The sequence below is a fragment of the Anomalospiza imberbis genome, chromosome 5 (genome assembly GCF_031753505.1).
Source record: "Anomalospiza imberbis isolate Cuckoo-Finch-1a 21T00152 chromosome 5, ASM3175350v1, whole genome shotgun sequence".
Classification (NCBI taxonomy): Eukaryota; Metazoa; Chordata; class Aves; order Passeriformes; family Viduidae; genus Anomalospiza; species Anomalospiza imberbis.
Window position 1 is genome coordinate 35,211,202 of NC_089685.1, and position 18,263 is coordinate 35,229,464.

The following is an 18,263-nucleotide window of genomic DNA, read 5'->3' on the forward strand; positions in this document are numbered from 1 at the left end:
TCTACAGAACTCAGAAAGTAGTTCTTCTATGCTCCCCCAGAATTTGCACATCCCCAAAGGAATTAAATTCACAGTGTAGCAAAAATGTGCAATTTTCTGACAACAGGAGCCTTCATAATCGTTGGAACTGACTGACACATAATAGTGTTAGGAATAAAAATTACCTTAAAAGAATTAAGAATGAGTATCCTGTGTCCTGCAATGACTGTTCTCATTTTTAAGATAATTAATTAAGTAAAACCTTTCTCTCAGTGACATTTCACACACAGTGCCTGATTCACTCACCATTTGGTTTAGAACACTGCTTTCTTGATCTTCTCATAATAAACAATCTCCTTTTTGCCATCTTACTGTGAAATGAGTTGAAGTGGAGAGAGGTGAATAAACTTTGATTTCCAAAAGATCTCATTCTTCCTGAAGTGGAGAAATTCAATTTGGGAAGTGTTTTGTTTTTGCCTAGTAGGCAGGTTATGATCTTTGCATGTGCTTTTTTTTTTTTTTTAAAGAAACCATTAAGAAAGTAACTGTTGGACAAACTGCTGATTTACACAGTAAAGTCATTGAAAATCATAAAAGTACAAATATAGTTCTGAGTAACATTCACTCAACAGTAAGACATAGATCTCCCACTTTCATGTCTCCTATGAAAACACATAAGAAACTTCCTTTGTGTTAACTGTAGAGGAGCAGTACAATTTAGTAACTGGTGCTTAACCACTATCATGGCATGCTGCCTTATCCTTCTGCAGGGTCATGGAAATGCCTTATGCCTATCAGTGCTGTGCCTTTGGAGCTTGTGAGAACCACTACAGAATTTCCAGCCAATGGAACAAAGATGATAATAACAGCCTTGATGACTTCCATAGAAAGGATGCTGGACTGTTACAAATTCAAGGTAACCATCATCTTAGGCTTTTAAGTCTACCTGAAGGCTGTGAGCAACCTCTGCTTTTAAATAAATCCAATCCTCTTTATAGTCATAAATGTGGCCTCTCCCTGTCTCTTACTCAATAATATGTTAAGTATTCCTGTGCTTAGCAAACTCATTATTTTAGGTCTGCCCTTCAAAAATCTCACTCACACCCTCATCATTTCATCCAAATAATATCTATAATAATGTGGTAAATTAAATCTTCCCTTTATATGAGAGACAGGGTAGTTCAGCTGGTATTAACTCCATGCAAGAACGGGCCAGCAAAGATGTAGTTTCTTGCCAGCCTCAGAATCCTAGCACATCCTAGGTTTACCCACACACTTCAGGATGAGTAATAGCCAAAATATGTTGCTACTTTGGCATATTTTTTTCATAAAATTGTAGAATCATAGAGTATGCTGAATTAGAAGGGACCCACAAGGATCATCCAGTTCAAATCCTGAACCTGCACAGGGCAGCCCCAAGAATCACTCCATGTGCCTGAGAGCATTGTCCAAACACTTCTTGATCTCTAAGAGGCTTGGTGCTGTGACCACTTTCCTTTGGAGCCTGTTCCAGTGCCCAATCACCTTATGGGTGAAGAACCTTTTCTTGATATCCAACCTAAACCTGGCTCAGCTTCATGTCATTTCCTCGAGTCCTCTCCCTGGTCATGAGAGGAAGAGTTTAGTACCTGCGCCTCTGCCTCCACTTGTGAGGATATTGAAGACTCAAATGAGGTCTCCCCTCAGTCTCCTCTTCTTCAGGCTGAACAAACCAAGTAACCTCAGCTCGTCATATGGTTTCCCCTCAAAGCTCTTCACCATCCTTGTGATCGTCTTTCAGAAGATCTCTAATATCTTTAGCTTTATATCTTTCTTATATTGTGGCAACCAAAACTGCCTCCATCTCTTGCCCAGCTGGCGATGCTGTGCCTGATGTCCCCCAGGACAGGGTTGGCCCTCCTGGCTGCCAGGGCACTGCTGACTCATGTTCAACTTACCATGGACCATGACCCCCAGGTCACTTTCTGCGGGGCTGCTCTCCAGCATCTTGTTCCCCGGACTATTCACATAACCAAGGTTGCCAGAGAGTGCACTTGTTCTCCAGGACACGAGACTACTGCATTTTTCTTCCCCTTCAGCACTAGGTCTCTTACTGGATCTGTTATGTAGGGGCACACATACATTTACACCACCCTGTTGCTTTCTGTGCTATCTCTGCTCCTGCAAACCATAGGTCTCAGAGTTCAGCAAGAATAGAGCAAAGAATATGCACTAGTGATAACATAAGAAACACAGAAGACTTGATTAATTCTTAATAGTATGGCACAACAGCAGAGTTCATATTTTAAACTCCTTCCAAGGTAGTCATCACACTGCAAATTAGGCAATAGAGAATGTACCTGTAGGTGATTATTTCCACAGAAGTAAAGATGCCATCTTTTAAAATAATCCTGAGTACAATTCAAAACCAAGTAGGCATATGTCTGCTTCTGCTCAGTTTGGCAGGGAAAGAGACAAGACCAGGCCTTAAATACCACAGGCATTTTTGCAAGTTTTACTAAAACCTTTTCCTGAAAATTGCAGTAACAATTATGGATTTTTCTCTCCCCAATAGATGAACGTGATTTTGAGGACTTTTTTCTTGACTTTGAAGAAGATTTGAAATCTCATCATTCTGTGCAATGCTCACCTTCTCCAGGTATGAAACTGCCAGACAGATAGGAATTCAAGGACAATGTTAGTAGATATTTGAGATGCAGAACAAACTGTGAATCAGACACTAGGACAGCAGCATGATGTGCAGTAATTTGATGAGTGTAATACAAATATATTGCACAATAACATACAATATAATATGCAGTATACAATTTTGCATTGAATTCCACAAAACTATTCAGCCACCATGAGTGTAGCAAAAGTTTTGCCCAGTGACTAAGCTCTGGGCCCCTTTTCACCAGAATTGATACCCAATCAAGAAAATGGGAGAGGAAAGACTCTTCTACTAAGATACAGATGATAAAGGCAGCAGAATCTTTGCTCTCTCAGTCTTTTGCAAAGCTAAAGTAGTTCTTCTGAACATCACAGGGTTATTTTACACGCAAGCAACTTGAACAATACACAATGTAGGTCTATGTCTAGGAAAAACTAATCACTCCTGCATTGATGTGCTCATTCCCTCACAAAGGACACCCAGCACTGTCATTTTCTTGTAGAATGTAGCCAGTCATGGTCTTAAGTTTTGGTTGTTTGATTCAGCAAACATTTTCACAAGCCGTTCTTTCATTGTGAAACATGAACAAAAAAACCCCAAGTGACAACTTGTACTTCAACATTCATTTTAAGCCATGATTCTTGTTTGCAACAGCAACTAATAGTAAATTTTTTAAAGTCATATAAAGAGGAATAGAAAAGGCAGGAAACTAAAGAATAGAGTCATTTGACTGTCACATATTCTCCAATGGCCTAAAGTTCTGAGTTCATTAAAACATTGCTATCTTCAAGGTAAGTTATCACCAGGCTTGAGGGAAATTTTAGCTTGGATTTTTCAAATAGTATCTTAGAAAAACTTGCAAAATGACACAGTAGATCCTTATGCTTACCTAATAGCAACAGCTGTAGTCATAGAGAGGTCATTTCAGCTGCAGGGTTTATGTCTTCATGGAAAAGCACAATCCACTGTGAGGGGCCTGCCTTGATGGCTCGTACCAAGACACGTAATGTTTCTCTGACTGCAGAGCATTCAGCTTCAACTGCACAGCATATGCACCTCAGTATACAGAGAATACTTCAAGTATTCAGCAAGCTTCAGTCATAATGACCTGACTTCAGACACAGGAGATCCAAAAAGGCAACACTCCCAAATGCAAAGAGAGACACGATTTCCTTGGACTGTGTAATGACGTGTTTTAAGCTAGCCAAAGTACAGGATGTACTCATGTAATGGATGGCTGTATCCATTACATCATACCCCGCCAGGACTCATTAGGATCCTGTTTTAATTTAGTTAGCAGTAACATTTTCAGCTTTTTTCACACACTGACAAATATCACTGCATTTCTTGAAACTACAAGAGTTGACATTCACATTGTAGTAGTACTGCCAGGCACAAAAAGGAACCCATAGACTACTTGTGATGAAGGACAAAGACTCATGTGCACCACTAATGTAAATATGCATCACACATTTAGCAGCATGTTATCAAGGTCTCAGATTACTCCAGAAAAAGATCAAATTTCCAGCTTCCTTTTTATACTAAAATTCACTCTTTGGCTGTGCTGAGAATCTGCAAGAAGCATGAACTTTAGTGTCTTAGAAAGCATTTTTTTGTTTACATGGGCTTCCCTTACCCTTTTTATTTTGGCATTTCAGGTCCCTTCAAACCATGTGACCATCTGTTTGGTAGCTGGCTGATCCGAATTGGAGTGTGGACCATAGTGGGTTTGACCTTTATTTGCAATGCACTGGTGTCTGCTACAGTTTTCAGATCTCCATTGTATATGTCCTCCATAAAACTTTTGATTGGTTTAATGGCCATTGTAAATGCCCTGATGGGCCTGGCCAGTGGAGTACTGGCTAGCGTGGATGCATCCACTTTTGGTAGCTTTGCTCAGTACGGAGCACAATGGGAAAGTGGAATTGGTTGCCAAATAACTGGCCTTCTCTCCATTTTTGCTTCAGAGGCTTCCATATTCCTCCTTACCCTAGCTGCACTCGAACGTGCATTCTCTGTAAAGCATGCTACAAAGTTTGAAACAAAATCCTCCACTGCTAGTATAAAAATTGCCATTTCCTTTTGCTTTATGTTGGCACTAATCATTGCAGTGATACCCCTTCTCACTGGAAGTGAGTATGGAGTTTCTCCGCTTTGTTTGCCACTCCCGTTTGGAGAGTCCACTGCTATGGGCTACATGGTAGCACTGGTATTGCTGAACTCCCTTTGCTTTCTGGTAATGACTGTTGCTTATACAAAGCTCTACTGCAGTTTAGAAAGGGGAGAACTAGACAACATTTGGGATTGCTCTATGGTCAAACATATAGCCTTGCTACTTTTTACTAATTGCATTCTTTATTGCCCTGTGGCCTTCTTATCTTTTTCCTCCTTACTAAACCTCACATTTATCAGCCCAGAAGTGATTAAGTCAATACTCCTAGTGATTGTCCCACTGCCAGCATGTCTAAACCCACTGCTTTATATACTTTTCAATCCACATTTTAAGGAGGATTTGGGAAGTCTGCGAAAGCAAACTTTGATATGGAGGAGATCAAAACATACCAGTCTGATCTCTGTGAATTCAGAAGACATAGAAAAACAATCTTGTGACTCAACGCAGGCATTGGTAACCTTCACAAGTGCCAGCATATCATATGATATGCCCACCAGCAGTTCGCTAATGCCACCCTCTTATCAAATGACAGAAGGCTGCAATCTTTCCTCAGTCGCATTTGTTCCCTGTCACTAGTTGCAGAAACAGTACAGAAAATACCTCTGTTTACAAAGTTTTTAATCCCAAAAGTAAGTGTGAATGTGTGCATACGAGTGTAGAGTGCCTCTAAATTATTATGACACACCTCAGAAAACAATGACAAAACTTGTGGCAGGCTGAAAATCCAATACTTGAGCCTGCTCAGCCTGCTGCCGAAATGCTGGGATGAAGAGAGGAAATGAAAGCTGCTGAGGTTTATGCAGTTCTATCAGCTGCTCTCTTTTAAAGTAGCACTACTCAGAAAGGGCATCAGTTGGTCAAGAACAAAAATAGCATATTAACCTTGCAATATTTTTTCAAAGTATCACCTGATGTTTCAGGGATTGGGTTATTTTTCTCCGTTTATTGCAATTTGGTTTTAGTAATAGTTTTTCAATGCAATGATTGTTTTTTCTAAGCATCTGTATATGGCCTTTGTTCAGGAAGGTATCTAAATGGAAGAGTAGTCCTGTTCAAGTCCTAGAGGTTTCTGCAGAATACCCTTTAATGAAGTTCCATGTTTGATAAAGCTGATTAAATGGTTTAACTGGCACTGGGTTTGGATTTTGGAAGTCATCTAATTTGACAAAACATTTTTAATTGTCAGGGAAAGCTTAAAAATTAACATGATGTGAATGAAGTTAATCAAAATCCTGTCAAGCATTTAAAATGTAATTGTAAATGGCAAGGCATTGTCACATGGCTATTTTTCTAATGAGGTTCTGCACAGTTTGGTCCTGAATTGCTTTCATGCCAGTAGAATTACTCCCAGAATTACTGGTGATAAAATTGGCAGATGACTTGTTTAATCTGAAGGTGGAAAATACTACATAGAAAGTCATCAATATAAAAAAATTGGCATGCTGAGAACTATTAAAGAACACCAAAGGCACTCAGACAGAAATGTTAATTTAAGGTAATTTGTCTAGGAACAAAAACTGTAATCCTGCTCATGGCATGATCTCTGTTTCATGAAATAGTGATTCTAGAAAGCTGCTAGTTCTTAGTCACGACTCAGTTGAAGCTTTCGAGGTCACCATGTCCTTTTGGATAAGGATAGCCAATATCTTTAGCTAGGGCAATATCAAGTAGGAGTGAAGAGGTTGTGTGATCCGTGTTCTTAGCACTGATGCAAGCACTCCTGGGATATTTCAAACACTTATTGCATTCACATGTTGTATAGAATATTGTGAAATTGGAAAGGATACGAATGTCATACATTTAAAAGAACTTAAGAAATAAGTGATTTGATCACAGTTTATAAGTAGCTGCTTCTGGGATACAGAAGTTTGAAGGCAGAGGACTGCTCATCTGAGAGGAGAAGAGTCTGGTATGCTCAACTGGAAACTGACATTAGGGATATGCAGCATAGAAATAAAGGTGAAAATTGTTGATAGAGATGATCATTACCTAGTGAAATTACTGTCTCCAAAAATATCTAAATTCATATTGTATGTATTGCCAAAAAAGATACTGGAGCAGTTGTTGAAATTCAGGGACTTCTGATTGCTTTAGTTTAGGAAAAGGCTTGATTAGGTTAACAGAGTTCTCTGACTTTAAATCTGTTAATACTTTGCTGAATCAAGGCGTGTATGTTGACACATCAGAAGCATCCTAGTTAGAAAGAAGAGACTGCAGTCCTTACCAAGTCTACTGTTAAAATAGCTCAGACAACAGAGCCACCTAGAATATAATTCTTTGACCTTATCCAAGCCATCAGGGGATATCCCAGTATTCTTTTCTCAGAGCTGACAGCTTTTGCTTGAATAAGCTGATCATTTGAGACAGAAAAATGCACAAATTTACCTATTTTTGTTGTTGTTAAAAAGAGCTCCCTGAGGAGTAACATTTAATAGCCCAGTATTCACTGCTCAGTTAATGGCCACTCAACCTCTAGGTGAATGAGGCTAATTTTTTAACTTTAGGAAGGCCCAGCAATTAAGGTAATCCGTTACAGATGATCTCTGTTGTTCATCTGTTCCTGTATATAAAACTTCCTGGGACTCCAAGGATGGATTTTCACAATGAAGAATTTGCTGCCAACAATGCATATGCCTTAATTTTCTTGTCCATTCACACTGGCATATTTTTAGTTTTGCAGTTACAGATGGCATCAGTTGACTTTGGCTGACATAGTCATCCTTCAGGGAAAAAAAAATGAACCAATTCTGAAATTATGTATGATAAAGTCAGCTGGGTACTTATCTTAATCCTTTATCTGTTGTGGCTTTTGAAGCACTGCAGCACACAGCTGCAGAAACGATGCCTGAAACCACTTTGGATTAAACAGAGGATCAGTCAACCATTGCACAATACCTATTACCATGTTTACTTAGCTTTAATTTAACTGGGGTCCATCTGTGCTGCTCTGCTTAATGTCAGTGAGGTTCCTTTCAGCTTGCTATATTTAAGAAGTTTGTAAAGAAATTTGAGAAGCAAAATAATGTTATAATTTTAAAGGCTAGTTAAAGAAAGCTTCTTTTATCAGAACTTTTTTAGCTTGCAGAAGGTCCTAAAGGCTTTGTGTCTTATTTTTATAAGCATGTTTGAAATATTTTGATCAGATATTTTTAACTTGAAATTGTTAAAATTCATTTAACAGATTTTTAAAGTAAAATGTGTAAATATAGAACTGTATTTATTATTACAGTGAAATGCAACTACAGTAAAGGACATGAGATTAAGCCCTGTACAGTTTCATATTGATATTTGCTATATTTTCTGCTCATATATGTTACTAGATTCATTATCTGTAAATAATATAATGTAAATGTGTAGTGATTGTAAATAGGTGACATGCTTTCTTTTCTATCAGTGTCCAAACATATGTAAGTTGTAATAAAATGTGACTACACAGTAAAGAGCATTTAATCATGACCTAACACCTCACAAAATGGTGTTCATTCTCAATTAATCCTTCCCAACTTATTGCAATACTTAAACTAACCTCCCTAGATATCTGAAATTCCTGACAAAATATAAGTTACAGGTTGTGTGCCTAACAAAAAAGAAAAGTAGTGTTTAATTTCAAGAAAGACTAAATCTTTTACCAAAACTTCTCACAGACCCTTATGAAGAGATCCTGCTGCCTGTGCACGCTGCTGTGTTTTGCTGATGACCTCTCACAGTTGCCACAGGTGACACCAGCACCTCCAGCTGTGTGACAAGGGTGTGCATCAGGTCAGGCACGAGTTACCCACAACCTGCAGACCATAAACAAGAGAGGTGCAATTCAGCTGCACTTCTAATACTGCTGCTTCTAATAAGACAGCAAATTCTCCTACATAATTTCTTATTTTCTCTCCGACCCCTAACCTGGCAGGTGAAGCTGGTGTGGGGATAACCAAAGAGCAGGCAGAGCTCATCTGATATGTGGCAGAGGGGCAGCAGCACCATCAGGTATGAAATGGATGCAGGTGTTAAGGGCAAATGAAAGGTGGGGGTTAAAAGAGGACTTGGCAAGAGCCAAGTTGCTCAGGCTGCACCAGAACTTCCAGCTCAGTTGGATTAAAGGCAGGCAGCAGCTAAGCACAGCTGTGTCATTTTGTAGGCAACAAGACCGGGTGAAACAGTGCATGCATTCTTGTAAAGAGAGACTGCAGCACGGAACAGTTACACCTGCTTGATTTTTTGGAGAAGGTGATTATAGGTAATTTCTATGAAATACTTGAAAGAAAGAAGTAAAATGCTAATGAAGCAAAAACTCTCAGAAAGCAATTGTTTCATCAGGAATTCATATGGCAAGTAATGAATTGCAAAAAAAATTTTAAAGAAAGTAGAATTGTCCTATATTTAAATGGATTTTAGAATAGCATGCAGGTTCTCATGATAGCTGAGGCTACTTTGGGAAAGGTCATTTCAGCCAGAAGGGCCTGTGCAGAAGTAAGTTTGTTGGGTGAGGATTAGAACAGTCTTATTGGGATAGGACAGGAACAGCAGAGAATGGGAATAAGAAAGTCATTCATTATCTTTAGGAGCAAAAAAACGAAAGTATGACAAAGCACAGGGGAGTGCACAACTCAGGGAGGACAAAGGCTTTCAGAAGACAGGATGCAAATGGGTGGAGTTTTATGAGATATTGAGAAGCATAAAGGAGTTTTGTGACAAATGGGGAGCTCAGAGTGGATACAAAAGGATGGAAGAGTTGTGATGGCTAAGGACATTGAAATGGTAAGAAAACAAGCAAGTAAAGATGATTTCACATGCATGTGTGCACCAGTGTAAGTGATATTGGAGCCAGGAACCATAAGGAAGAAGAATGAAATTGCATTATTTTAGGAGGAAGATAGTACAACTTGAGTGATGAAGAGAAAGAAAATACCTACAAAGGAAGAATGAGCTGGTTGGTGAAAGCTTCGATGCAGAAGGGAAAAACAGGCACCAAGGATATACATATTGATATGTGGAAGTAAGACTTTTATTAATGATGTACCAAATAGGGAGCAGTAAGGCCTGAGGTCACAATATCAGTGTTCTGGGCAATGTGCTAGCACACATGCACACGGGACTTCTCTCTGAAAGCACTCAGGCCACAGACGTGTAGTGTTCTCTGCAGTAACAACCAAAGGAGATTTCATTGCAGGTTTGTGCAGCAGGTTATCTAGGGAGACCAGACAGAGCATGCCACTACTCTGGCTCATTAGATACATTACTGAGTTTTATTTGGGAACTCAGTCCTCAGAGAAGTTGCAGATGGCCAAGAAAAAAGAGCTAGTCAGAGATACAGTGAAAGCCATAAAGAAGATGGGATTTCCTGTAAAATAATGGATGGGGATAAAGGCCAAGCCTTAGCAGACACTAGCAGAGAAGCACAGAGAATGACAGCATATAAGCAGTGCTGTAGCAGGTAGGCATGCAGCTTCAGTCTCTGCCCCCAAAAGAGGGGAGGATATCCCTGAGTAATCTGGTGATAGTAATTGATCTCAAATGGAGACCAGCCACTTGTGCAGTCCTTGCTGTTGCTGCTGCTCCATATTTGCTTCCTATCTCTGTGACCTACATGTACTAGACAGTAGTAGTGACCTATATATACTAGAGAGCAAGAAAGCTGCTACCATATAAAGTACCAAACTATCTCCTATCCAAATCATCTGCAACAGGAATTTCAGCTTATCAGGGGCACCATTTTTTTTCCTATGACTTTGTGTAAAACTGTAATAAAAATATCATAATCAGACATTTTTCTGCCATAGTTTAGATTGTTATATGAAAGGTAAGATGCTGAAAATTTCATTGATTGATCACTTAAGAAGGTTTCAAATAATTTAAAATGTAGCAAAAGTAATGTTTTCCTTAGGAAAACACTGGAAGACAAGGTAGTGGGAGACAGAAGAATAAGAACATGGATACAAAAAGCTAACAATGTAAAAACAGAAGTGGGATCACAACAGCAGCAGGAACAGTCTCAGAAAATTCTTTCTACAGTAATTGTGTGGATACTTAGGTGCTGAAGAAGACAGCTCTCAAACCCCAGGAGAGCTGTACTGCTTCCACCAGCAAAGGAGGGACCAAGATCTCCACCAGCCATAATAAGCACCTCGTGTTCTCTTTCATTAACATGTGCTAAACAAGAGATAAATCTGTCCTTCTGCACCAGTGTTATTATGAAAAATAATGTGAAGCTAAGCCTAGAAAACTGATTGAACTCTATATGTTCTTGCTTGAACAGAATCCCAGCTACATGTGATTAGAAATTTTAAAGGAAAATACAAATTTACCCATGCTAATATATAAAGCAGAAGAGATTCCATGTGTTATACCTAACCCTGGCAAATATACTGGAAAGAAAAGGCAGTATCAACATTAGGAACATCTTGTTCATATAATGAGGATCACAGACTTGTGGTCCAGTGACTCTGGAGACATAGGAAACATGAGTATGTTCTCTCCATAAAAAAATTTGTTGTGGCATTTTCAAAATTATCTAAAGATCCAATCTCAGTCATAAGAAAAAACAAACATTAAGAATATTCCTCTTGAGAGCTGGCCCATAGCCAGGATTTCTAAAAAAAACTTAGCCACAGACAAAGAGTCCACTTAAAATCCCTATTTAATTTTTTCACAGGTGGCAACTTGTCACCTTTACTTCCACTTGTCAAGTAAAAAATATGCTTTGTTTACAAGAGGAAAACTGTCCATCTTTGAATCTAAATACTTCCACTAAGCTTTATGCATGCACATACCAGAGTCTTCTGCAGGCAGCCCTGAAGGTCTCAGGATTCCAAAACTAATTCTAGAAGGAAGTTTCAAACATCTCCTTCTGCATCTGGTGTCATTCTCTATATGTAATCACTGTTTTGACAGCTGTCTGCAGTTATTAATTTGGTTCCATACATAACAACAGCTTCTCAGGACTATCAATAGGGGTCACTGCAGTTATTATCAGCATTTCCCATTCATAAACTAACCTATTCCTGGAGGAAGGAGCTCTCCCAGCCTTCTAAGAAAAAAGTAATAGGGGAGATTTTTCTACTCAAAACAGGTGTTTCATCTCTCATAGGAAGTACCTCACCTCTCTGGGAAGTCCTTCTAGGTCTCTTTACTGGTTGGCTATGAAAATGAACTCCAGAGATCTTTGTGTGGCCAGAGAATGAATTCTAGAATATGAAATCTCTGCTTCAGTGTGAGACACTGACATGCCAGTAGTGAATGGCTAAAACAACTGGCCATTTGCAAAAGCAGCAGGTGCTTTGCTGACATCAATGTCCAAGGGAACAGCCCAGGTACAGAGGGGCTGCACACCCTCCACCAGAGGCTACAAAAAGGAGTTTTAGCCAGATAAGGGAAGAGAAGAAGCAGATCTTGGGAGATGGGACAATACTTCTTATCATCCCAGAATCCTACATTACATAATTGGCTCAGGTGTAAACTTCCCTTGGAGGGAGATACTGGGACATTTACAGGTAGGTCTGAAGGTAATGGGGAGTAATTGGCTCAACTGTGCTGATGTGAGAGGCAGCTGTCATGTCTTAGAAGGTGTCATAAACTATCAAAGACCCCTGAAGTGCCACATGATCCAAAGTGTTGCATCAGACAGTGTAAAACTGCCCTGTTGCAGGAGGTACCTGGGCGTTCCCACTGAGCCTGAGCATATATTAACACACTGAACTTTGTGCTTCATGGGCTTCCCCCAGCCCTAGCAGATCAAGACTGCCACCATCACTTTGACCAGCAGACATCTAAATTGCAAGAATCAAGTCTCATCACTGCATCCAAGGATGGTGATTGTATACCTTTCTCCCTCCTTTTTCTTCCTCTCTACTTTCTCTTTTTCTCTCTTTCTTCCCCTAACTTCTTCTCAAAATATATTGTAAGCCAGACTTAAAACTTCTAGTCAGTGCCTCAGTGCCTCGTTATGTCTGGATAAGTTAAAGGTGGCTACACTTAAGTTTGTGAAGCTAAAGTTTGTGAAGTTCATTACTTTGTCTGGATCTGGATTTGGAATGTGATAAGTACCTTAGTCTGCCTTAATGTTCTAAGTTTTCAAGCAAATGTTTGTTATTCAACCTCCTGAGAATTTTTTTGTTTCTTCTGTGCACCATCCACAGTGAATCTAACAACATTCCCCTAAACCCATGGAGTGGATTGCAGCATAACATTTTAATGCATGAAGTGGGAAAAGTTTCCTGACATAACTGAATGCCTTGACTGTGAATGCAAAGTATGAGGAAATTTGCTTTATTTGAGAAATATTTGTCCCAGTATACAGATAATCCTCCAAATTGTTGAAATTTCCCATGGGTTTTTTGTTAGGGGAGTTTTGCTGGGGTTTGTGGTTCTTCTGTGTTTTTTTGGTAGCTTTGGACAACAGGACATATTCTGGAAAAGCCTCTACTCCCCTGGATACCCAGTCCTGCTCAACCTGGCCACTCAGGAGGCCTTCTCCATCCTGTTCTGGAGGACTTGGGGAGCTAAAGACACCAAGTCCTAAGGCATTGAAGAATACGTGTCTAAGGGACAGTGACATTGATGCTGAGCTGAAATAAGGAAATAAAGCACACAGGATGGAAGCTAGGAACACTCACAGCAGGGTTTGACATGTGTTCATTACCATAAAGACAAGGAGTCAATGTGCTCTGTCAGAGAAAAATACACTTTCACTTGGTAGGGAGGTAAAGTCAGACCAGACTGAAAACTCTGTAGGATCTCCATGGGCCAAAAAGCTTGTGCAATTACCTTGGAAAAAAACAGAGACTTCATATCAGAAAAATATTCTTTTGGAGTTTTCTTCAGAGAAAGATCCCAAGCTCTCCAGTAAGAGGTTTCTGTCTGTGCAGTGAGTGGTGCCAAAATATCTGCCTCAGGAAATGCCACCTCTGGAACTGAAAGCAGCATCTGTGGCTTCCTGAAAAAAGCCACTTTGCAACTGAAAGTCATGAGCCCTCCTTGCTCTGGGCTTAAAAGTACCATAAGTTGCCCATCTCTAAGAGAGCAAACACAGAGAGGTTGTATAGAGATTGAGTTTCTTTTTGTGGTAAAAAAAAACACAGGGAAAGAGCTTTGAAGATGCTGGAGCAAAAGCACTTTAAAAATCTCACAGTCATCAAGTTTCTCATTCAAAAAAGCAGCAAAGAGAAACCAAAATTACAGTGGGCAGACTGTTTTATGGCCCGATGTGCTGGACACAGGGGAGGACTGTACTATACCTTTTATTGGTATTACAGAAATGGTAGAAAACAAACAAAACAATAAATAATTGTGTTTTATTGGGTTCATCAAGTGTTAAGTTTGGTGAACTGACAGACTATTCAAAATTCAAATAGCTTTACACTTATATTCACGCCACTTAAATAGGAGCAGGTAATACCAGCTTGGACAGAAATTAAATACAGGTCAAAGTGAAATATAAGTATTTATAATTTAGTTTCTATCCCTGAATACTGCTTTTCTACATATAAAAACTGATTGGCTTTCCCTTGAAAAAATAATCTCTCTTTTTCCCATTCTCTTGACACTATTCTTTATACAAGACTCTGGGTGTATGTTGACTATGGGTGTATGTAGGACTTTCCAGGTCTTCAAGCAATTTCCCCCCACCCCCCAGAGGATTTAACAGCAATAAGAAATCCATTTTGTGAGCCATAAATGAACTGTTTTCAGTATCAATTTCTCTCTACTTTTATTATTATATGTGTTAGGAGAGCACTTTGGAGCTTTGGTCTCAGACCAAAATCTGACTGCTCTAAGCACTACAAAAACAAAAAAGAAAAAGCCTAGTTGGAAGCTCTCAGAGCTATATTGTGAACACAAGTGAGCATAAGAAGAAAGAAGAAAAATGGGTAAAAAAGCCCACAGGCCTTTGTAGTGTAGAATTCCGAAGCTTTCCAAGGAATTTCTTCACTTCAGTGAATTTCAGCAAGTGTTTATTCCCATACCAAATATTCCTATTTGCACAGTGGAATTTCTCACATTTGTAGGCAGTGAACTACAGCATAGTCCTAAAAACTGTTGCTTTATGGTAGAGGGAAGCACTTCTCATCAAATCTGGGCCCTCATAAATAAAACATTAGGTTTAATTTTAAATTTTTTTTAATAGATGACAAACAATAGAGCTATTGTCCACTAAGTTCCATTCTTACACCAAGAGCCTTTCATAATGACAGCAGCACCTTAAAAGTGTTTTGATCTATGAAGGATCAAATATCTTTGTTTCCTATTAACATAGCTCTCTTTCCCAATAGAGCACAGAGCATTTCTGGTAATGGCACTCTTATTACAATAATTAGAAAAAGATTGTTCAGCTCTATTTCCCCCTTACAGCTCCCTGGCAAATTTCTCCTTTTGTGTCATTCAGATTTTCTACCCCAAATACCTCTGTCATAAGGAAAAAAAAATTAAAGTTTCACTTTTTATGGCTCAGAAGTTTAGGCTGCCAATGTGATGTTAACCAGCCATTAAAAGATTCAGAAGAAGGATCCAGACTAAAAAGTAAGCCATCACTTTCTCAAAATAATGTATTTTTAAAATGTGAGTGAGATTTTCAATAAATATCATAGATCTTTTAATAAGGTAGCAGAAATGTGCTCTGGCTTTATTTGCAAGGGAGACATGAGAAAACACTCCAGGAAAAGCTTCCCCAAGGGATTTGAGGGTGTAATATGACCAGAAGCAGAATTCGCAGAACAGATGACAGACAGAGGAAGATACTTGCTAAGAGAGTATTCCCAGACATCCTATTGGAAGCTTAGATTTCTTACTTTGTGCTGCTCTGCAATACTCAGCCTTTTGCCTCTTCCATTAGGGATGTAGCTCTGAGGTCGCAGGCAGTCAGGGCTGGATAGAGAACGTCAGGCTTTTTTTGCCAGGCGCTTAGTGCCACCATGTGCCCAAGCGTGCCTCACTGCCGCTGGGAAACACTCCTTTACAGTTTCTGGTTCAGTGAGTCCTCCCTTTTCTGAAAGGTTCAGAGGGACAGTTTGAGAAAACTCCCCGTGTAAATTTGAGGAATTCTGGCAGAAGGCACCTTTCCAGCCTCTGCCTCCTTGGTGGTGGTGGAGATGGACAAAAGACTGGCAATGTCTTGGTGGTGGTGGAGATGGACAAAGGACTGGCAATGTCTTTTGTCCTTCATCTTCAACAGTTTTCCAGTCTGAAACAGCATCCTTAATCAGCAAGGTTGCAAGTCACAGCAAAACCTTTTACATGCAGAAGGGGAACAATCAAAGAATAGATCAACTGATAAACTCATCAAAGAACTCCAGCATTATAAGAGAAAAGGATCTCATCAACAGCATGAGGAAAATTACATCAGGAAAGTCAAAGGCAAAGAAAACAGACCCCAGCCAAGCAGATCTGGGAAAACAGTGGCTAAGAAATCATGTGCAGAGGACTCCCATGTCCATACAGAAGAATGATCAGGAAATCGAGGAAACTAAGTGTATTGACACTGTTACTCATATCTATGTATTTATTATTTTATGAAAGGCCATATTCTTGTTTTCTTCAGCTATCTAAAAATTGTAAGGATTTAAATCCAGGGTATTTGGAAGACTGAAGATAGGACAGGGATGTCCTGAATCTATTGATGTGTTACAGTTCACGATTCCAAAATCATACAGCAGGTGAGACATTAGAAAGTGTGCTGGAGTAGCCAAGGAGATGGTCAATACTGCAGCTGACTTTGCCCCCATGTACACAACCTAAATGCTTGCAGCCTAGCAAGTGTGCAGGTGGGCACATCACAGTAAGGATGTATGACCACTCCTCAAAAGCAGAAATGTCTTAGAAAGTACCTCCATCTGCACACATTTGACTGCTCAGTCAAGTTGGAATCTCCAATTGGAGATTGGAGTTGCCATCACCACCACCACAGTTTCTATAAGCTTTATGGAAAAATAATAATTTTATTGAGAAATTATCCCCTCTTTCACCCTGTATAATTCTTTATATACTTGTTCTTTAAACCCTACAGTCCTGGGAAGGTTGACATGCTAGCTCAGAGGAAGAGATGTGGGCTGCACTGCAGAGCTTCAGCAGAAAGAGCATTCGGGTAGTGCCAGCAAAAGGCATCAGGATCCCTCCCTCAGCATTTTGGGCACTCAAGGCTTCCAGGGTCCCAGTTCTATCCAGCAAAAAGCCAGGAGGCTTGTGCTTGGTTCTGTGAGCTCCTCTGGCTCCAGAGTCCCAGCACACACCCTGCCCCCTGCCTCTAGACACAGCAGCTAGTTCTGTACTGTGAATTAAACTGGGGATATTGTCTGCCCTCAAAGCATCATCCAGGTGTAGCTACACACTCACTCCAATCCCTCTTTCCCCCAAAATAGAATGGTCTTGTCCATAAACCATCTCAGGATCAGTGTCTGATCTACACATTAATTCACCAAACAGAACTGGGACAGGTGCTGTGTGGGCCCAAACCACATCAGGGAGCCTGCTAATAGCAGGCTGAACTATTAGCCTCAGCTTAAGTCTGTGTCTTGTCCAGTCACATTAATACAACCAATGTTTCTGATTTCCTGGCACAAATCCAATGGTTCAGAGGGATGGAGTTCGGGGTGTAGGTTTAGTATTCTATCAATTTGTCCAGCAGAACTGGATGCAGTATATCCAAGGAAACTAGGTGTTTTTCTTGACTTTGCTTAGAGACTTTCCAGTCCACTCCATTGTCCAGTTGCCTGCAATCTAGGAAACACAAAACCCAGTGCTGGATGAGGCCCAGTTGTCAAGCCTCATCAATGGGTGCTTTGTGACTGGATCAAGACTTCTTCTATGGATGATTGTGCAGCCATTTCTATATATTACAGCTTAGGACTTCCACTAAATCAAAAACCAGTGTTCAGTACACAGAGTGACCTCAGGTCCTGGCATTGTACCTGCATGTTCTGTGCCCCTCTAACTGCTAGCTGAGAAGGCCAGGCTGAAATAGTTTTTATTGCTCCATTTCCACAAAAGCTTTTCATTACATAAAGCCTCTGGACTGCTTAGTAGAATTGGGCAGAAAAAGAGGCAGAAAGACACACAGAAAAAAATAATCAAGCCTAACCTTTGATCTCAGTTCATCTGATAAAGCCCTGGCACAAGGCCTTCAAAAATAACTCAATATAGAACTCTGGAAGGATTATGCTAAACAAGTGATAAAAGCACATGCTTTATTTTCATTGGCACTTTACAGACCCTGACCCTCTCATGTGCTGATTTCAGACAAAAACCACTTACCTTTTGCCTCCCAGATGAATTTCACTGATCGTTTTCCTATCATGTAATTATAAAGCCACTTACATTATATTTGGTGTGGCATCTTTCTCTCTTCACAATAATCTCCAGAAATCCATCAGATTATGCTGAGGCTTTACAGCCAGAAAATATATGGAAGCAGGAGCTCCTACTTACAGAGTCAAAACTACTCCACTGAGCTGGTGCACAAGCACCACATGCCAGTCCTCC

The 18,263-nt window shown here is 39.9% G+C and overlaps 1 protein-coding gene across 1 annotated transcript in view; it reads left to right on the plus strand.

Moving 5' to 3' along the window:
* Positions 1-8,275, plus strand: part of LGR5 (leucine rich repeat containing G protein-coupled receptor 5) — a 92,815-nt gene extending 84,540 nt beyond the window's left edge. Inside the window, exons 16-18 of the mRNA XM_068190215.1 lie at positions 750-895; positions 2,534-2,617; positions 4,288-8,275. Of these exons, the coding sequence (XP_068046316.1) occupies positions 750-895; positions 2,534-2,617; positions 4,288-5,378 (1,321 nt within the window). The 3' untranslated portion in view covers positions 5,379-8,275. The remainder of the gene's footprint in view (positions 1-749; positions 896-2,533; positions 2,618-4,287) is intronic.
* Positions 8,276-18,263: the final 9,988 nt, after the last annotated feature.